This window comes from Macaca nemestrina, chromosome 9 (genome assembly GCF_043159975.1).
Source record: "Macaca nemestrina isolate mMacNem1 chromosome 9, mMacNem.hap1, whole genome shotgun sequence".
NCBI lineage: Eukaryota > Metazoa > Chordata > Mammalia > Primates > Cercopithecidae > Macaca > Macaca nemestrina.
The window spans coordinates 116,199,641-116,219,489 of NC_092133.1; the positions used below are offsets into that span (position 1 = coordinate 116,199,641).

Consider the following 19,849-nt stretch of genomic DNA (forward strand, 5'->3'; position numbering starts at 1 on the left):
TCTCACTGGGACTTTGGCTCCTGGTATCTCATACCACGCACCTTAGGAAGTTCTTGGATCGGAGGCATATGTGATCACTTTTGTCATTTTTCCCAGTACGGCCCCAGTTCTATGGTTGATCGTCCCTACTGATGAAGCAACCAGAGAACTGGGAAGTCATTAGACGCTGTGAGGTCAACTCCAGAGGAGCAAAACTGATTTGGAATTTGGCTTGTTGAACTGATTTCATCAATTTATATTCCATCAGACATAGCTAATATTCTGTTCCTTTTAAGTGTTTGTAACTATGGCTAAGTATTTTAAAGTTAAAATCCCCTTTTTTATTTTTCACCGTTCAACAAATATTTATTGAATGTTCACTGAGTGATAGACATAAGTCTATATCCCAAGGGAGAATCAAAGACCAAGAAGACTGGGTCTCTTTGGCCTGGAAGATCCCAATAATTAATGGGGGAAGTATCTGTAAGAAAATTATTACAATATGAAGAACAAAAGACTACAGATGCCCTTAGCTGTAAATGACCACATCAGATTTTAGGATTAGTCAATTCTGCAGCTCAAAAAGGTCATCAGGCAGCGCGCATATAGAGGAGATAAGTTGTAACACGGTAAGCATACTGGAAAGTGCACTTGGACAAACCAAAGTGTAGCTGACCCTGGACAAACCAAAGTGTAGCTGACCCTGAAAGGAAAATTGAAATTTTCCTTTCAATTTTGCCATTCCTTGCTGTGACCTGTGATGATTCCTGCCTTATAAGGAGGAGAACTCCCAGAGGATTCCTCGGAGACATCATCTCAGACCTCATTGTCTGTAATTGGGCCCTGGGCAAATAATTGGCTGCTATTAGAAGCTGAGTTAGAGTTTGCAGGGCTAAGTAGGAGTTTGTGGGAGTTTGAAAGGGAATCCCAGTAAAGAGAATAAGAGATTCAAAGATGTACAGGAACCGGGAACTTTAGGAGACAGTATCCCAGAAGGCTGGAGTGTAGATTATGCCAAAGAGAAGACTGGGAGAGAAGAGAGTGAGGTTGGGTCAGATCAGGAAAATGCCTGAATGTCATGCCAATGATTATTCTGAAGAAAAATGAAACCAATAGAGGATTTTAAGACATTGACGGCCCTTTTGTTAATGGCCTTCTAGACTTTTTGGAGATCTGACATTCATTCTCAAGTCAAGGGCATGTGTTAACATCATTCCTAGAAACCTTCCATATTTATAAAAGTTTTATATTTTCAACTATATATCTATATATTTTACTTTGAAGGTCATTTTGACTCAATATTAGAACATCGATTTGCATTTTCTTTCCTGGAGTAGCTTAGAGGTATCACTCCCTTCCCCTCATCATCAAACATTACTATTGTAAAGTCTAATGATAATGTCTTACTCTTTCCCTTAGAAGTGTCTTCGTTGACCGGGCATGGTGGCTCATGCCTGTAATGCTAGCACTTTGGGAGGCCGAGGTGGGTGGATCACCTGAGGTCAAGAGTTCGGGACCAGCCTGGCCAACATGGTGAAACCCCATCTCTACTAAGAATACAAAAATTAGCTGGGTGTGGTGGCATGCGCCTGTAATCCAAGCTACTCAGGAGGCTGAGGCAGGAGAATCACTTGAACCTGGGGGGCAGAGGTTGCAGTGAGCTGAGATCATGCAAAGAACGAAACCCCATCTCAAAAAAAAAAAAAAAAAAAAGTGACTTGGTCTTTTTGCTTGACTGATTATAGAATTTTTTTTTTTTAAAGTCCAGAAGTTATACCAGAATATATCTTTACATTACCCCATTCTGGGTCAATTTTTCCAAATATATAACTTTTCAATATACTCTCAGGTTTTATTTATTTTAGGAGAAAGATTTTTTATTCTAGATTTTAAAATATGCCCTATTGTAGAGGTTTGTTTTCTTTCTTGGGGACTCTTACATACGTGTGTTAGAACTTCTCTGCCTATTTGTTGCCTTGAATTTTTTGTTAACTATTTTTACATTACCTTTCAGTTTTCAGATCTTCTATTGAAAAAGATTATCCATTATCTTTATTTGTTCTTGTGCTCCTTCTAGTTCACTCTTCATTTCAAAAATACATTTTTATTTTATATTTAATTCTTTATGGATGTCTTTCATCTGTCTTTTAAAAAGTTGTTTTTCAAATTAATCACCTAATTACACCTTCAGCAATTCTAATTTAGGTTTTTCCCTCATTGCTTGTATTATTTTCCTTTAGCTCCTATTGAAATTTTATCTTACAGTTTTCATCTGTTTTGTAGGCATGTCTTTCTAATGTGCTTTCATTACATAAGAGCATGATTTTGCTCCTTATTCTCTTTTTTTTATGTTTACAGGGAAATTTTATTTTATTATTTATTTTTATTTTCTTTTCTTTTATTCTAAGTTCCAAGATACATGTGCAGAATGTGCAGGTTTGTTACATAGGTAAATGTGTGCCATGGTGGTTTGCTGCACCTATTAACCCATCACCTAGGTATTAAGCCCTGCATGTCTTAGTTATTTATCCTGATGCTCTCCCTCCCTCTGTGCCCCAGCGGGCCCCAGTGTGTGTTGTTCACCTCCCTGTGTCCACGTGTTCTCATTGTTCAGCTCCCACTTATGAGTGAGAACATGTATTGTTTGGTTTTCTGTTCCTGTGTTAGTTTGCTGAGGATGATGGCTTCCAGCTTCATCCATGTACCTGCAAAGGACATGATCTCATTCCTTTTTATGGCTGCATAATATTCCACAGTATATATATGTACCATATTTTCTTTATCCAGTGTATCATTGATGGGTGTTTGGGTTGATTCCATGTCTTTGCTCTTATGAATAGTGCTGCAGTAAACATATGTGTGCATGTATCTTTATAATAGAATGATTTATATTACTTTGGGTATATACTCAGTAATGGGATCTCTAGGTCAAATGGTATTTCTGGTTCTAGATCCTTGAGAAATCACCACACTGTCTTCCACAATGGTTGAACTAATTTACACTCCCACCAACAGTGTACAAGCGTTCTTATTTCTCCACAGACTCAAGAATATGTTGTTTCTTGACTTTTTAATGATCATCATTCTGACTGGCATGAGATGGTACCTCATTGATTTTGATTTGCATTTCTCTAACAATCAGTGATGTTGAGCATTTTTTCATGTTTGTTGGCTGCAGAAATGTCTTCTTTTGAGAAGTGTCTGTTCATGTTTTTTATTTCTTATAATAACTCTATATGGAAATTGACTGGAGTCTTTTATGTTCCTTTTTTTTTTTTTTTCTTTTGAGACAGAGTCTTGCTCTGTCACCCAAGCTGGAGTGCAGTGGCGTAATCTCAGCTCACTGCAACCTCTGCCTCCCGAGTTCAAGCGACTCCATAGCTGGGATTACAGGTGCACGCCACCATGCCCAGCTAATTTTTGTATTATAGTAGAGACGGGATTTCACTGTGTTGACCAGGCTGGTCTCAACCTCCTGACCTCAAGTGATCTGCTTGCCTCAGCCTCCCAAAGTGCTGAGATTACAGGCGTGAGCCGCCGCACCTGGCCCTTGCTCATTTGTAAGTGAAATGAGTTTCCCTGGTCTTTTAGAAGGGAGATGTGGACCAGGATGGCACTGCTACTTTCTTGATTCCCACGATTCTGTTATCATCTTCACAGTGATGCAGGGTGCATTCTGGCCCCTCTGCTTCCACCGTTTCTTTTTATCTGAACTTTCTTAGTCCTTCATCCCAGTGTCCCTGCCTTGCTCAATTTGGATGATGCAATTCCTTGTAGTTTCTCTTCCGTGCAGGGCTTTGTCCCAGAAAAGGCTTCAGTTTGTAGTTTTACGAATTCATGGAACTCAGGCCTAACAGAATGCCCCAGCACCATCAGACTTTGTGGTGTTGTAGTCTTATCAGTTCATCACAGCCTGAAAAGTCCATTCCCAGCTGCTTCTGCTGCCGTTCTGTAACTTTCCAGTGAGAATTTCATGGCCCTTTGGGGTTTCTTGGCTCTCAAGACCTTCCCAAATGCCTCTGCCTTCCCACTGTGGTTGCTAATTTGTCCCTCCAAGTCTGCTTGTGCTTTGGGGTCAGTGTGGATACTTCGTTCACCTACTATGGTGTATATTGTCCGTTGTGTTTTTTGTTTTGCTCTACTATCTGCACTGTTTTCATAGGGAGAGTAAGATTCCAACACTTTGCCACTATCATCTGTCCAGAATTCCTCCCATTTTTCTTGAGAAAAAAAAGAAGTTCTGTGATTTTGTTATTGACAAATGTATGAGACTATTGACACATACAACATCACTGAGATAGTTGGGATATTTTCCCCTCCAAACCTCATGTTGAAATTTGATCCCCATTGTTGGAGTAGGGCCTAATGGGAGGAGTTTTGGTCGAGGGGGCTGATCCCTTATGAATGCCTTGGTGCCAGCTTCGTAATGAGTGAGTTCTTGTTCTATTAGTTCCCACCAGAACTGATTGTTAAAAGTCTTTTAAAAAGTCTGGTACCTCCCTCCCATCTCTTGCCTCCTTCCTTTTACCATGTGATGCCTGCTCCCTTTCACCTTCTACCATGAATAGAAGCTTCCTGAGGCCCTCACCAGAAGCAGATGCTAATACCATGTTTCTTGTAAAGCCTGCAGAACCATAAACCAAATAAACTTATCGTCTTTATAAATTACCCCGTAATTTATAAAGTATTCCTTTATAGCAACACAGTTGGACCAAGGTGATCCTTGGAAAAGTTGAGCTTTGGGGCTATGCTTTTGAAGTCCCCTGAAATTCCAAGAGCTGCTGTTTCTGCTTTTGAATTTACATGTGCATGGCCTCATTTGAGCCAAGTATATGGTTAGGATTTACAAATCTCAATATTGTGAAGGGGCTCTGGGTTCAGACAGATCTGGAATCAAATCCTGCTTCTGCCACTCTGTCACTTTACCCTTTACATGTTAATTTATTCCTCTGGGTTTTCTTCATCTGTGACATGCAAATACTACTGCTCCAACTACCACCACTAACTGCCTCAAAGGGTAATTAGAATTAAGTAGCGTTGGATATTTCAAGGTTAATACATTCGTGTTTATAGCATTTTGATTTGAGAGCATCCTAATGCATAGAATTGTAATAAAGTAACAGTATAGAAGACAATTGAAAATATAATAATTTCTTTAGTACTACATAAAAATCTTTATTGTAGAATTTTACAAAGAACAGCAATTAACTATTTTCCAAATAAGCTTATGAATACAACAGAATTTAGAAGTATGTCCTAACTATCAGAAATTGTATTTAGATTTGGTATTGAGAACCGGGCCACCAATATTGCTGCTGTCACTTCTCTCAGCAATCACGTAAGGCAACATGTTACACAGAGAAGGTGGCTTTGCCCTCACACTTGGGTGGAACCCGAGTCATGTCCTGCCTTCACCATTTAGTAGGAATTTAGTTTGGTTTGTTGTACCCACAGTGAAAGTTTTCTTTTAAGGCTATGAGTTTGCAAACAATAAAATTCAATGAATGAGTATCAGTTAATTGAGTATCTACTAACTGCTAGAAAGTGGCATAGGTACCAGGCATACAACAGTGAACGAGACAGAAAGAGTCCTAGCCCTCCTGGAACTTACAGTTCAGGGTCAAAGGCAAACAAAGAAACCACAACTACGAGGAGTGAATAGATGCTGTAATACACAAGAACCAGGTATGATGGAAGATGCCGCTTAACCCAGACTTCAGGTTCAGGAATGGTTTCTTGAAGAAAAGCATACCTTAGTTGGCAGCTGAAGATGTGTAGGCATTCCCAAGCTAAGAGGAAGATAGACAGAAAAGCTTTGTGCAGACTCGTGGAGACATGCACATTTGAGGACATGAAACCTGAGGACTAATTCATAAAGCAGTGTTCCCAATACTGGCTGGAGAGCTTTTTAAAATACAAATATTTTAATGGACCCCACCCAGACTTAATGAATCACATTCTCAGGGAATGAGTGCCAGGGTTGTTATTATTAGCTCATATAGGGAGCCACTGGCTCAGGGTGTGTGTAGGGGAGGTTGGAGAAGAGATGTCAAGGCAGGGAAGTTGAGGCTGGAGAGATAAACCAGGGGTGCACCTTGAAGGGTTTGCAAACAACGTTGTGGAGTTTGAATTTTATCCTAAGGGTAGGGGGCGCTGTGGAAGAATTTGGTGAGCGTGGAGATGAGATGATCAGATTTACGGTTTCTAATGATCACTCAGTTGAGTAAGACATAGTGCCTACCTTCATGAGGGATACAATCTAGTTTATAAGGTTCAATCTCTTTGAGCCTCACTTTTAAAAATCTAAAATGGAAATAATACCCATTTTGCATGATTCCTGTGAGGTTTAACTGAAATAACTTATGTGAAGTGCGTAGTACCACGCCTGATACACCGCTGGGAGGCAAAAGATGTGAATTATTTTTATTTGAGAAAATGATAGAGCCAAGTGATTGGTGGACATTTCACTCACCCCCATACGACCTCAGGGAAGCAGGAGATCTGACCTCAGGATCTTCTGACATATCCTTTTCCTTGGCCCACACCTGGGACACCAGAAAGAGCCCACTCTCACCTCACTCCCCACTCTCACCTCACTCCCTACTCACACCTCACTCCCCACTCACACCTCACTCCCCACTCACTTCACTCCCAACTCACACCTCACTCCCCACTCACACCTCACTCCCACTCACCTCACTCCCCACTCACCTCACTCCCCACTCACCTCACTCCCCACTCTCACCTCACTCCCCACTCACCTCACACCCCACTCTCACCTCACTCCCCACTCTCACCTCACTCCCCACTCACCTCACTCCCCACTCTCACCTCACTCCCCACTCTCACCTCACTCCCCACTCTCACCTCACTCCCCACTCTCACCTCACTCCCCACTCACCTCACTCCCCACTCTCACCTCACTCCCCACTCTAACCTCACTCCCTACTCACCTCACTCCCCACTCTCACCTCACTCCCCACTCTCACCTCACTCCCCACTCACCTCACTCCCCACTCTCACCTCACTCCCCACTCACACCTCACTCCCCACTCACACCTCACTCCCCACTCATCTCACTCCCCACTCACACCTCACTCCCTACTCACACCTCACTCCCCACTCACCTCACTCCCCACTCACACCTCACTCCCCGCTCACACCTCACTCCCCGCTCACACCTCACTCCCCGCTTACCTCACTCCCCACTCTCACCTCACTCCCCACTCTCACCTCACTCCCCACTCACACCTCACTCCCCACTCACACCTCACTCCCCACTCTCACCTCACTCCCCACTCTCCTCACTCCCCACTCACACCTCACTCCCCGCTCACACCTCACTCCCCACTCACCTCACTCCCCACTCACTTCACTCCCCACTCACACCTCACTCCCCACTCACCTCACTCACCACTCTCACCTCACCCCCCACTCACCTCACTCCCCACTGACCTCACTCGCCACTCTCACCTCACTCCCCACTCTCACTTCACTTCCCACTCTCACCTCACTCCCCACTCTCACCTCACTCCCCACTCACCTCACTCCCCTCTCACCTCACTCCTCACTCTCACCTCACTCCCCACTCACCTCACTCCCCTCTCACCTCACTCCTCACTCTCACCTCACTCCCCACTCACCTCACTCCCCTCTCACCTCACTCCCCACTCTTACCTCACTCCCCACTCACCTCACTCCCCACTCACACCTCACTCCCCACTCACCTCACTCCCCACTCACACCTCACTCCCCACTCACCTCACTCCCCTCTCACCTCACTCCCCTCTCAGCTCGCTTCCCACTCACACCTCACTCCCCACTCACCTCACTCCTCACTCTCACCTCACTCCCCACTCACCTCACTCCCCTCTCACCTCACTCCTCACTCTCACCTCACTCCCCACTCACCTCACTCCCCTCTCACCTCACTCCCCACTCTTACCTCACTCCCCACTCACCTCACTCCCCACTCACACCTCACTCCCCACTCACCTCACTCCCCACTCACACCTCACTCCCCACTCACCTCACTCCCCACTCACACCTCACTCCCCACTCACCCCTCACTCCCCACTCACCTCACTCCCCACTCACACCTCACTCCCCACTCACCTCACTCCCCTCTCACCTCACTCCCCACTCACTCCCCTCTCACCTCACTCCCCACTCTCTAATTTGCATGGCTTTAGTTACAGTCTTTATTCTGATAATTCCAAATCTCCATTTCCAGCCTGTTTTTTTTTTGTTTTTCCTAAGCTCCAGAAACCCATACATTCACCTGCATCCTAGATAGTTCCACTTTAACATCTGTGAGTACTTCATTCAAATTAGGTCTTCTAATACCATATGCCACCCCAAGAAAACCAAACCAAGCAAAACCAAACCAACTTTTCCAACATTAGCCCTACTAAGTTGAGCCAGAGACATGGGAATCATCTCGAATCACTCATCTCTATCTTCTCCAAGCAAGCTTCCCAAATCCACACTCTTCTCTCCCAGCAGAGACCACCACCCTCACCCACACCGTCACCACTTCCCATATGGACTAGTGAAATAGCCCCGTGTTCCCTATACCATTCTTTACATCCACCCAACCCTGCACCCTGTAATTCTGAGAAATCTTCTAAGATACAAAATTTATAAAAATCCTTCCCCCACACTTCAGCCTCTTCAGGGGCCTTCTAATGCCCTTAAAAATCAACTCCAAACTCTTTACCAAGATGCCTCCTGAAGGATCTTAAAGGTGAGACCCTTCAAGATCTCACCTCTTAAGTCTCACTTTCTCCCATGCTGCCTTTCCTATTTTATGCTCCAGTCAGTCTGAACTAGAAAAAAGTCACCTTCTCTCTCACTCTCAGATCTATGCAACTTGATGATTTGTCTAATCAGAATCCCTTTTATGCTGGATAACTCTTTGTCCCTTAGGCCTTGGGGAGTCAGCCCTTGAACCTTTATATTAGTTGAGGTTCCGTCATTGTGTGGATTTGTCGTCTCTTCATCTCCTCCTCCCTCCAGTGCTATTTGTTATTCTTGTAATTTCTTAATGCCCATCTACCCCACCAGTTGTAAGCAACATGGTGGCAAAAGAATATATAGAGTCGATCCACATTATTCAGATTCTCCTTGGGAATTAGCCTACTTGCTCAAATTTACTTGTAACCCCCTAATCAATACAGTCATTCTTGGATGTGCGCAGAGAAGTGAAATATGTGAGTTATCCAATGCACACGTTCTCAGCTGAGGTTGAAGAAGGCAATTCTCTGCCTTCTTGTTCCAGTTCTCATACTATAAGCCAGTGTCCATTTTGCAGTCCATTTAGTGCCGTAAGTTTTGGATTTTTGTTTTTGTTGGTTATTTCACTGTTCACAATGGCCCCCAGATGTGGTGCTGAGGTGCTGCCTATGGTTTGTAAGCGCAAGAAGGCTGTGGTGTGCCTGAAAGAGAAAATATCTGTGTTAAATAAGCTCCACTGCATGAGCTATAATGCTCTTGGCCATGAACAATATATGAAATCAGGTGTCTTCAAACAGAAATACACATAAAACAAGGTTATGTATCCGTCAACTGATGAAAATGTTGTAGCCAGAGGTTTGCAGAAACCTAATCCTATATTTCTCCTAAGAGAAACAGTTTGGTATTGGCTAATCTAGTGTTTGCAGTTACTTTACAGAGCAAAGCTACTGCAAATAGTAAGAAACAACTGTACTTTAATAACTTTGATATCCTCAGTAGCTAACACAGTGACTCTCATGTAATAGTTATTCAATAAATATTTGTTGAAACTGAATTTTTGTATGTTTTATATATATAGACATATATATGTACACATACTTTATACATATACATGTAGAAATAATATGTAATATAGAAATAAATTAAGCTGAAGTAGTCTTTCATGCCAAGGATGTACCTCACAGCTGTACTGTTACTTTCTGCCTCTTAAAAAATGCTTAAATGTAGGCTTAGTTTTGATACCACCTTTATTTTTATTTTTGTCTAGGATGCTGGGGAAATGGTTCGTTCCTTTGTTGGTGGTTTGGAACTTATTGTCAATTTACTGAAATCAGATAACAAAGAAGTCTTGGCAAGTGTATGTGCTGCCATTACCAACATAGCAAAAGATCAAGAAAATTTAGCTGTTATTACAGATCATGGAGTTGTTCCTTTGTTGTCCAAGCTGGCAAATACAGTAAGTAACGTATCTTTTTGTTTTACATGCATGTTGTCCTGAGCTATCATGGTGTAATGATGAAAACAATGAGTTTTCAGTCCAGAAACCTGGATGCAAATTTAATACCCATTGCTAATGAGGTATGAGATTTGGTCAACTCATTTAGTTTCTCTGAGACTAACATATGTGAAAGTGTATTTTAAACTGTAAAATGTTAATATTGCAAGATCCTTGTAAAATAGAAGCTGTTTTTTATTTGCCACTGGCAAGTAAAGTGGCAAATACAAGCGCTACTATGTAAGTGTTAACTATCATCTTCACCACCAACATCATGGTTATGATTCTTGATGGTTGTTCATGCCAACGTTAGAAGTCAAATGTGCCTCCCCCAGCTTAGCAAGCTTCAGTCGATGGCATTCTTGAGCTAGAAGACTTTGGCAATGATTGCATTGTTTATCCAGAGCTGTGCCAGACAGAATAAGCAGCCTTGAGAGACAATGACTTCACCATGACCAGAGGTATTTGAACATAGCTTGCACTACACTCGGCAGAAAAGTCATAGAGCAGAAATTCAAACCCTGGAAGGATGGTTGGTCTAGAAGACTTCAAGTTCCTAAGAGTATCTGTCAGATTCAGTTAAGGACACCAAGTTGTTGCCTGAATCAAGAGAACAGTACTCTTAATAAACACAAAACCATCCGATTCAGTTATAGTATGCCCATACAAGGCAATTACATATACGAAGAAGGATATAGGCTGCATCAAAAAATACAGAAAGAAAAATGGAAGACCCAAAATGTATCTTCAGATTTGCTGCACTCTCTTCTCCCTCTTAGGAGCCAAGGGAACCAAGGTGTATTACTGATATTGATGTATTCCTAGGGTGGAGAAATCAAGTCAGTCCACTTATCCCAGTTAAGTGCAGAATCCCTTTAAGAATATCCAATATACTTTAAATATTTGGATTACAAAACAACTTGCTAATCTGTAATTTTGTGTTGTGTAGTAGACTTACTCTAAAGAAAATCTAGCCTTGAGCTAATGACTGATGTCAGATGCTTGGTCACCTTTGAGTGCACTGACTACATTCAGTTCATAAAAAGACAACTCAAGATTGAACGTTGGTCCATGGGTGACCCTACCAAAAGTCTAGTTCCTTCAGCTGGGTGCAGTGGCTCACGCCTGTAATCTCAGCACTTTTGGAGGCCAAGGCGAGTGGATCACTTGAGGCCAGGTGTTCAAGACCAGCCTGGCCAACATGGTGAAACCCCTTCTCTACTAAAAATACAAAAATTAGGTGGACGTGGTGGTGGACACTTGTAATCCCAGCTACTTGGGAGGCTGAGGCATGAGAATTGCTTGAACCCAGGAGGCGGAGGTTGCAGTGAGCTATGATTGCACCACAGCACGTCAGCCTGGGCAACAGACTGAGACTCCGTCTAAAAAAGACTAGTTCCTTCAAGACATCACCTAGGTAGTCAGCCAGCTGGCCCTTCTCTCTAGACACATTGGTGTCTTAATGGTTAATAAACATAAAGTGCTTATCGATATGATTTTGCAGGGTCATTACAATGCACAGATCCCAATTCATTTTCCTTTGCACAGAATAACAATAAATTGAGACATCATCTAGCAGAAGCTATTTCACGTTGCTGTATGTGGGGCAGGAATAGAGTGGCCTTCGGTGAGCACAAAGCAGTGGCTCCACTAGTGCGTTACCTGAAATCGAATGACACCAATGTGCATCGGGCGACAGCTCAGGCCTTGTACCAACTCTCAGAAGATGCTGATAACTGCATCACCATGCATGAGAATGGTGCAGTAAAGGTACAGTTGAATGACTTTGTGGTTTAGTCCAAGTTTGGTGGTAAATGTAGGCTGGAAAGAAACTTAGGCATCACTAAGATTTCTCTAAAGGAGGTATTCAGAGACACAAAAGTGCCTGCCTGCTGCGTCATGGCTGCATTCAAGCCATGCGTTACCAAGATTTTTTTTTTTTCTTTTTAAACAAGGTCTCTCTGGGTTGCCCAGGCTGGAGTATAGTGGTATAATCATAGTTCACTGCAGCCTTGAACTCCTGGGCTCAAGTGATCCTCCTGCCTCACCCTCCCAAGTAGCAAGGACTACAGGTGTATGCCACCATACCTGGCTAATTCTTTTAATTTTGTATACAGACAGGGTCTTGCCATACAGCCCTGGCTGATCTTGAACTGCTGGCCTCAAGTGATCCTCCTGCTTCGGCCTCCCAAAGTGTTGGCATTACAGGAGTGAGCCACAATGCCCAGCCAGTGTGTTATGATGATTTATGCTGCAGAAAAGTTGTATGGAGATAGAATTTTTCTAAATTAAAGCATAGAAATGTCCTTAGTAGAATAATCATTCCATAATTTGATATTGATGAAAGAAAATGTACAGCATATGAACAAACAGTAGTATTCACAATTCTATTGGCTATAGTGTTTACTTAACACATAAATAATAAAGGATAGAGGCAACCATAGGCACTAACTAAACACCAAAGGAACTGGCTGAAACAATAAATAGGTGGAGCTTGTCAGTCTAAACCATAATAACAATGGATAGATTCAAAGACATGTTCGTTTGTTTAAATCTGTGCATCAGTAGGCAGTTAGGAAAGTTTCTGTAAAGAGACTCTAACTTATCTACACATTGCAAACTACCTAAAATATTTTGCTGGCAATAAATATAAAAATATTTAGAGTACACGAACAGCTTACATGTATTAGGAAAATTTGATTTAAAATATTAGTTCTTTTCTATAGCCTGTTTCCTTGTACAATATCATTTTACTGTTTATTACCTTCATTTGGAGCCTATGACCACCAGATGCATTTACATCTTAAAATAGATGCCCAAAGTGGACTTGTTGTTTTAGCTAAGAGTTAAAAACTCCAGTTAGTCATATCTAGTCAAATCTAGATATGCCAGATACGAAACATCTTAGGAGGAATCGTACTCTTAACATACCAATTGGTAATTTTTGAGGCAATTATTTTAATTAATTCTTGAAATCTATTCCAGTGGGAGAATATGATGTTAATTTTTCTGAAATTAAACTCAATTTATATTTGAATGTGTCAACCTTTCCATTATAAATCTGTTTTTATGGCATGTAAATTAGGCCAGATTAGTTTCTTCAAGCAAAAATCTGGCAAAAAAAAAAAAAGGCATCTTTTAAACTAAGTAACAATTTTTAAAAGTAGATTATAAAAAACATATTGGAACATTAACTTTGAGTTGTTCAAGAATGCTAAAAAGGCCATTGTCTCAATATGACTGTGTTCTCATTTCAAAAAGGAAGATATTTCTAATTTAAAAGTATACATACTTTTATTGAACAGGGACTTGCACAACCTAAGTATGCAGTCTTAAAAAAAAAAAAAAAGAAAAAAAGAAAACTATTTAGGTAGCCAGGTAGAAATGTCTGACATATAGCATATGCTTAGACCACTGCCAGTTAGTTTAAGCTCGAAAAGTTTTAAAATGTATTGGCACGCACCTGTAGTCCCAGCTACTCGGGAGGCTGAGGCAGGAGAATTGCTTGAACCTGGGAGGTGGAGGTTGCGGTAAGCTGAGATTGCACCACTGCCACTGTACTCCAGCCTGGGCGATAAAGCGAGACTCTGTCTCAAAAAAAAAAAAAAAGTATTAAGGTGTACATGTAATGGTTCAGTTGACATAAATACCTGGTGTATATGCAACTCACAATGATTTCTTCAGATGCAAGACAATAGATAATCCAAAATCATTTAAGAATATTATCCTACCTTGTAAAGTGATGAAACTGTGTTTGCCCACCCACACAGTTAGGAAAGTTTCTGTAAAGAGAAACTGTAGAATTAGAAAAAGAAAGGCAGTAAGAAAGATTAGAGTGAAGGACAGAAAAGAAAAAAGCAAAGAAGGAAAATTGTGTCTGTTGTGTTCTAGAGCCTTTCCCAGATTATCCTTGGGTTTCTTGGGGGCCTTTCTCTTTAGTCTGTTTGCTTTTCCAACTGCCTGTTATTTCTACTGGAGGAAAACTGTAAAGAATGGGGTACTTTTTTTGTAAATTACTCTGCAATAACATAGAGGCAGGCCTTACCATGCTGTGTTACCAGCAAAAATATGTAACCTGGAGAGTGTCTCTCTCAACCTCTTTTTCCTACTCTGTTCTGAGCCCCAGAACTCGTGGGGTCATGGGGGAAGCATAACAACCTGTGTTTCCTTTCTCTGGTTTTCTTTAAGGTGGAAAAAATGTAGGTGTGGCATACTGGGTGTTGGTAGAATCATAATTTGATAGTTGCTTGGATATGGAAATAAAGGAAAGTCTAGTAAAAAAATTATTCCAGATTTCAGTCTAGACGAAGAGGAAGAGTTCATGAGCCAGGTAATGCAAAATATTTTGGCACATCGGGGTGGTTCAATTACCTGCAGAGAATGTGTCACAACTACATGTGTGACTGCTAACATTTCTGACTTTGAATGCAGGTAAATTTTATCCAGTATTTTGGCAAAACCCTGGCTGTCTTTGTTCCTAACTCCTGCTGCCCGCTTCTTGTCAAATGCTTGTCGTGTTATTTTCCAGTTGTACAAACATTCCTGCTGCAGCTGCCAATGACTGAATGTTGACAGGGGCTTTGACAATGACCAGAGTCACCCTGTCGCCTATTCATAAGTAATTGATCCTAGGATTAGCTGCTTTGTTAGACAATTTCCTCAACAGTAGTGGCCAATGAATGCGGTGTATCTGTCTCCTGAAGGCTGAGGTTTATTCTGTCCTGACCGTGACGGAGCAGGGTCTGGAATATGATGAGTCAGTTTCTAATGTGTTCAGTTTGAATCATCAGTTTGAATTTTAGGTGCAGAGCAGCGCTGCCCAGCAGAAATGTCACATGCGCCACGTATGTAATATTAAATTTTCTAGCAGTCACACTTTAAGAAAAGATAAAAGGAAACGGTGAAATTAATTTTAGTAATATGTTTAACCCAATACACTTGACCCTTGAACAATGCAGGAGTTAGGGGTGATGACCCACTACACTGTCAAAATCCACATATAACTTTTGACTGCCCCAGAACTTAACTGCTAATAGCCTACTGTTGACCAAAAACATCAACAGTTGATTAATACATATTTCGTATGTTATATGTATTATGTATTAGTACAATAAAATTAGCTAGAGGAAGAAAAGTGTTATGAGAATCATAAGGAAGAGAAAATATATTTACTGCTTATTAAGTGGAAGTAGATCATCATAAAGGTCTTCATCCTTGTCATCGTCACATAGAGTAGGCTGAAGAGGAGGAGGAAGAAGAGGGGTTGGTATCACTGTCTCAGGAGTGGCAGAGGCCGAAGAAAATCCACATATAAGTGGACTCGTGCAGTTTAAACTTTTGTTGTTCAAGGATAAACTGTGTATATCCAAAATATTGTTATTTCAACATATAGTCAATATAAAAATTACTTAAGATACTTTATATTATTATTATTTATTTATTTTTGAGATGGAGTTTCAGTCTTGTCACCAGGCTGGAATGCAATGGCGCAATCTCGGCTCACTGCAACCCCTGCCTCCTGGGTTTCAGCGATTCTCCTGCCTCAGCCTCCTGAGTAGTTGGGATTACAGGCACCTGCCACGATGCCCGACTAATTTTTGTATTTTTAGTAGAAACAGGGTTTCACCGTGTTTGCCAGGCCGGTCTCGAACTCCTGACCTCAGGTGATCCACCCACCTCGGCCTTTGTACCCAAGTCTTCAAAATCTCTTGTGTGTTTTTTCCAGTATATCTCAGTTTGCACTAGCCACATTTTAAGAGCACACTAGTGGCTAGCAGTTTCCTTGCTGGACCGTGCAATTCCAGAGGGGAGAGTGGAGAGATTTGGAAATTATCAACAGGGGTTATTAAACCATTAATGAGAGTGGATGAGATGTTTTTGGCAGAGAGTCTAGAGAAGCCTGGGAAATATCTACATTTTCACTTTCGGGGCATGTAAACTAGGAAGAAGTGCTGTCAGACTAGACTGGAGAAGTTACGAGGTTAACCAGGAGTTCTAGAAGCCAAAGGAAGAGCAAGTTTCAAAAGAGTTTGTATTTAAATACTGCTAAGAGGTCAACAAGGATTTCCTGATCCAATTATGTTGAAAAATCAGCTTGTGTTTTAGAAGAGGTAAAAATCTCTTCTAAATGTGTTAATCAATTCCCTCCAATACCGTGTGATAGGAGTATTCAATCCTATTCTCTTTATGATTTTGCACAGACCTCCTTTTCAAATGTATCAGCCCAGGGATTTGTACCATTACAAAATCTTGTGAATATAGATGCAGATTTGTTGGAAACTATGTGGAAAATATGAGAAGTCTAAGAGGTACCCGAGTTATTTGCTAATTATAACAAAGCTGTAGCATAGGAGAGTAATGGGGAAGAATAAATTGCAGGAAAAAATTCATCAAGGCAAGCCCTTTCCTAGGACAGAAAAAGTGATCAAGTAGAAAACTGATGAGCACCTATTAAAGGCAGCAAGCTTCTTTCCCCATGGTGACATTGGATTTGTTTTTGCAAATGTCTATACCAGGCAAGTGAAAACTACATCATGGCTTATAACTTTCTGAAAGACAGGAAATTGAAGAGATTGCAGACAAATACAATCAGAAGTGTGTCCAGCATTGGCAGAGTGAGTGGAGAGCAGTTCAACTGGAACTGCTGAATTGGTACAGCCAACAGGCTAACTGCCTCCTAGGCTCAGTACATGTACTGGCGTTCCAGAGGGCCAGAAAGATGATCCCAGATGCAAACACACCCATCATTTTTGAAGCCTAGCACAGGAAAAGAAAAAAACTGCTAATGTTTGCGAGTCAAGTAAACAGATTTTAGATACTAAGGTCACCTAGAAACACTCATTAAGCGCCCATATACTTAATGTTTTATCTAAATATATTTTCTGATAATTAAAACTCTTAATGTCGCTGTAGTTTTGAGTGCTTTTCTCCCATTCCAGACTTTCCTTGGAGTGCCGAGAAGAGTTTACTAGGTGATGTGCTATTAAATAACTTAATAACTAGATGAAATCTTTTACTGATCCTAATCAATTGGTATCGATGAATATATACTACATATAGAGTAATAAACAGACTTGTTTCTGATTGGCTTTTTTCTTTTTATTTGTATTTCTCCTGTAAAGTGAGAAAGAAGTTCATGATTACTGAAGGGGTCCAGTAAGTTAGAGTTTAGTTCATCATGTTTAACTTTGATATCATATGTACATCAAATGTTTTTCTTATTTCATTTTTTTTTAATTTGAAGAAACCTTAACAGCTTTAAGGGATAATTGACATACACATGCACATATTAAAGGTGTACAGTTTGATGGATTTTGACATATATATGCATATACCCACACATACACATGAAACTATTACCAAACCAAAATGATGATCACCCAAAATTTCCCAGTACCCTTTCATAATCCCTGTCTCCTGCCCTACTCTGCCTGGGCCAATCACTGGTCTGCTTTCTGTCAATATAGATAAGTTTTCATTTTCTAGAACTTAAGAAAAATGGGTTCCTACAGTAAGTACTTGGTTTTTTGTTTGGTTTCCTTCACTCAGCTTACTTATTTTCATATTCATTCATGTTCTTACATGGATCAATCAACTCTTTTATCGCTGAGTGGTAGTCTGTTGTATGAAATTATCATAATTTGGTTATCCTTTCTTTTTTGTTTTGTTTAGTTTTGTTTTGCGACAGAATCTCTCTCTGTGGCCCACACTGGAGTGCAGTGGCGTGATCTGGACTCACTGCAACCTCTACCTTCTTGGCTCAAGCAATTCTCGTGCCTCAGCCTCCCGAGTAGCTGGGGTTTCAGGCGTGCACCACCACACCGGGCTAATTTTTAAATTTTTGGTAGAGACTGGGTTTTGCCATGTTGGCCAGACTGGTCTCGAACTTTTGACCTCAAGCGACCTGCCTGCCTCGTCCTCCCAAAATGCTGGGATTATAGGTGTAAGCCACTGTGCCCAACCGCCTTTCATTTGTTAATGAATATTTATTTCCAATTTGGGTTGTTATAAATAAAGCTGCTACGAACATTCATGTACAAGTCATTGGGTGGACATTTGCTTCCTCTTCTCTTAGGTAAATACCCAGGAGTGGATGGTTGGATCATACAGTATGTGTACCTTTAACTTTTTAAAGAATTGCCAGACCGTTTTCCAAAGCGTGCCATTTTTGCATTCCCACCAGCTGTGTAGGAAAGCATCCCTGCCAACACTTGGTATGGTCAGTCTTTTTGATTTTAGACTTTCTAATAGGTATGTCATGGTATCTCACGATTTCAATTTCAATTTTCCTAATAATTAATGATGTGGACATCTTCTTATGTGCTTGTATATCAGCTGTATAACTCCTTGGGCAAAGTGTTCACATTTTTTGACCACTTTTTAATTGGGTTGTTTGTTTTCTTATTATTGAGTTTTGAGAGTTCTGTATGCATTGTGGCTGCTTACCAGATGTGTAATTTGCAAATATTTTCTCCCAGTCAGTAGCTAGTCTTTCATTCTCTTAACTGTGTCTTTTGAAGAGCAGAAGTTTTTAATGTTGATGAAGTCAATTTTTTTTAATGAATTGTGTTTTTGGTTGCATATCCAAGAAATATTTGCCTAACACATGGTCACAAGGATTTCATGCTTTCTTCTGAAATTTTATGATTTTTGGTTTTTCACTTTTAGTCTATGACCCATTTAAGTAAACTTTTTTGTGATGCTAATTATGAATCAAAGTTCATTTGGAGGGCATATTAGCAGCATTTATTGAAAAAACTGTTTGCCCTTTTCTCACTGAATTTCTTTTGCAATTAACAAAAACAACTGAGCCAGGCACAGTGGCTCATGCCTGTAATCCCAGTACTTTGGGAAGCCAAGGCAGGAGGATTGATTAACCTTAGGAGGAGATCAGCCTGGGCAACATAGCAAGACCCCATCCCCCGGACCTCCACACACAAAATATTAGCCACGCATGGTGTTGTGCACCAGTAGTCCCAGCTACCAGGAAGGCTGAAGTGGGGGATCACTTGAGCTTGAGAAGTTGAGGCTGCGGTGAGCCGTGATCCCACCACTGCATTCCAGCCTGGGCAACAGAGTCAGGTCCTGTCTCAAAAAAAATTAAATAAATTAATTAATTAACAAAAATAAAAATCAATTTGATATACGTTTTGTTCCACTGTTATATTTGTCTATATTTATGCCAGTACCACACAGTTTTAATTACTGTGGCTTTACAAAAGTAAAATTAAGTAGGATAAGTCTTCCTACCTAATTCTTTATTCAAAGTTGTTTGGGTTACTCTGGTGCCTTTACATTTCCACAGGAATTTTAAAATCAGTTTGCCAAGTTATACAGGAAATGCTTTCTGGGATTTTGATTGGAATGCTGTTGAATTTATGTATTTTGGGGGGAATATCGATGTCTTAACAATATTAACTTTCCCCAATCATGAACAAGGGATACTTTCATTAATTCAAGTCTTACCTTTCAGTAACATTTTATAGTTTAGAGTGTACAGGTCATTCAAATCTTTGTCAGATTTATCCATATATGTTTAACATTTTGATGTTACTGTAAATGGTATTTTTAAAATGTCAATTTCTGATTGTTTATTGGTATGATGTAGACATAGAATATGTATGTTAATCTCATATCTTC

At 40.8% G+C, this 19,849-nt stretch overlaps 1 protein-coding gene across 11 annotated transcripts in view; it reads left to right on the top strand.

The window, feature by feature from the left end:
* Positions 1–19,849, top strand: part of ODAD2 (outer dynein arm docking complex subunit 2) — a 194,232-nt gene that overhangs the window by 128,883 nt on the left and 45,500 nt on the right. For 9 of the 11 annotated variants that reach the window (XM_071070324.1, XM_071070319.1, XM_071070320.1 and 6 more), the window contains 2 exons: positions 9,983–10,171; positions 11,759–11,980. In XM_071070324.1, coding sequence (XP_070926425.1) covers positions 9,983–10,171; positions 11,759–11,980 — 411 coding nt within the window. Of the gene's footprint in view, positions 1–9,982; positions 10,172–11,758; positions 11,981–14,398; positions 15,104–17,881; positions 19,067–19,849 lie in introns of those variants that run through there. The other 2 variants (XM_071070321.1, XM_071070325.1) reach the window with 2 other exon arrangements.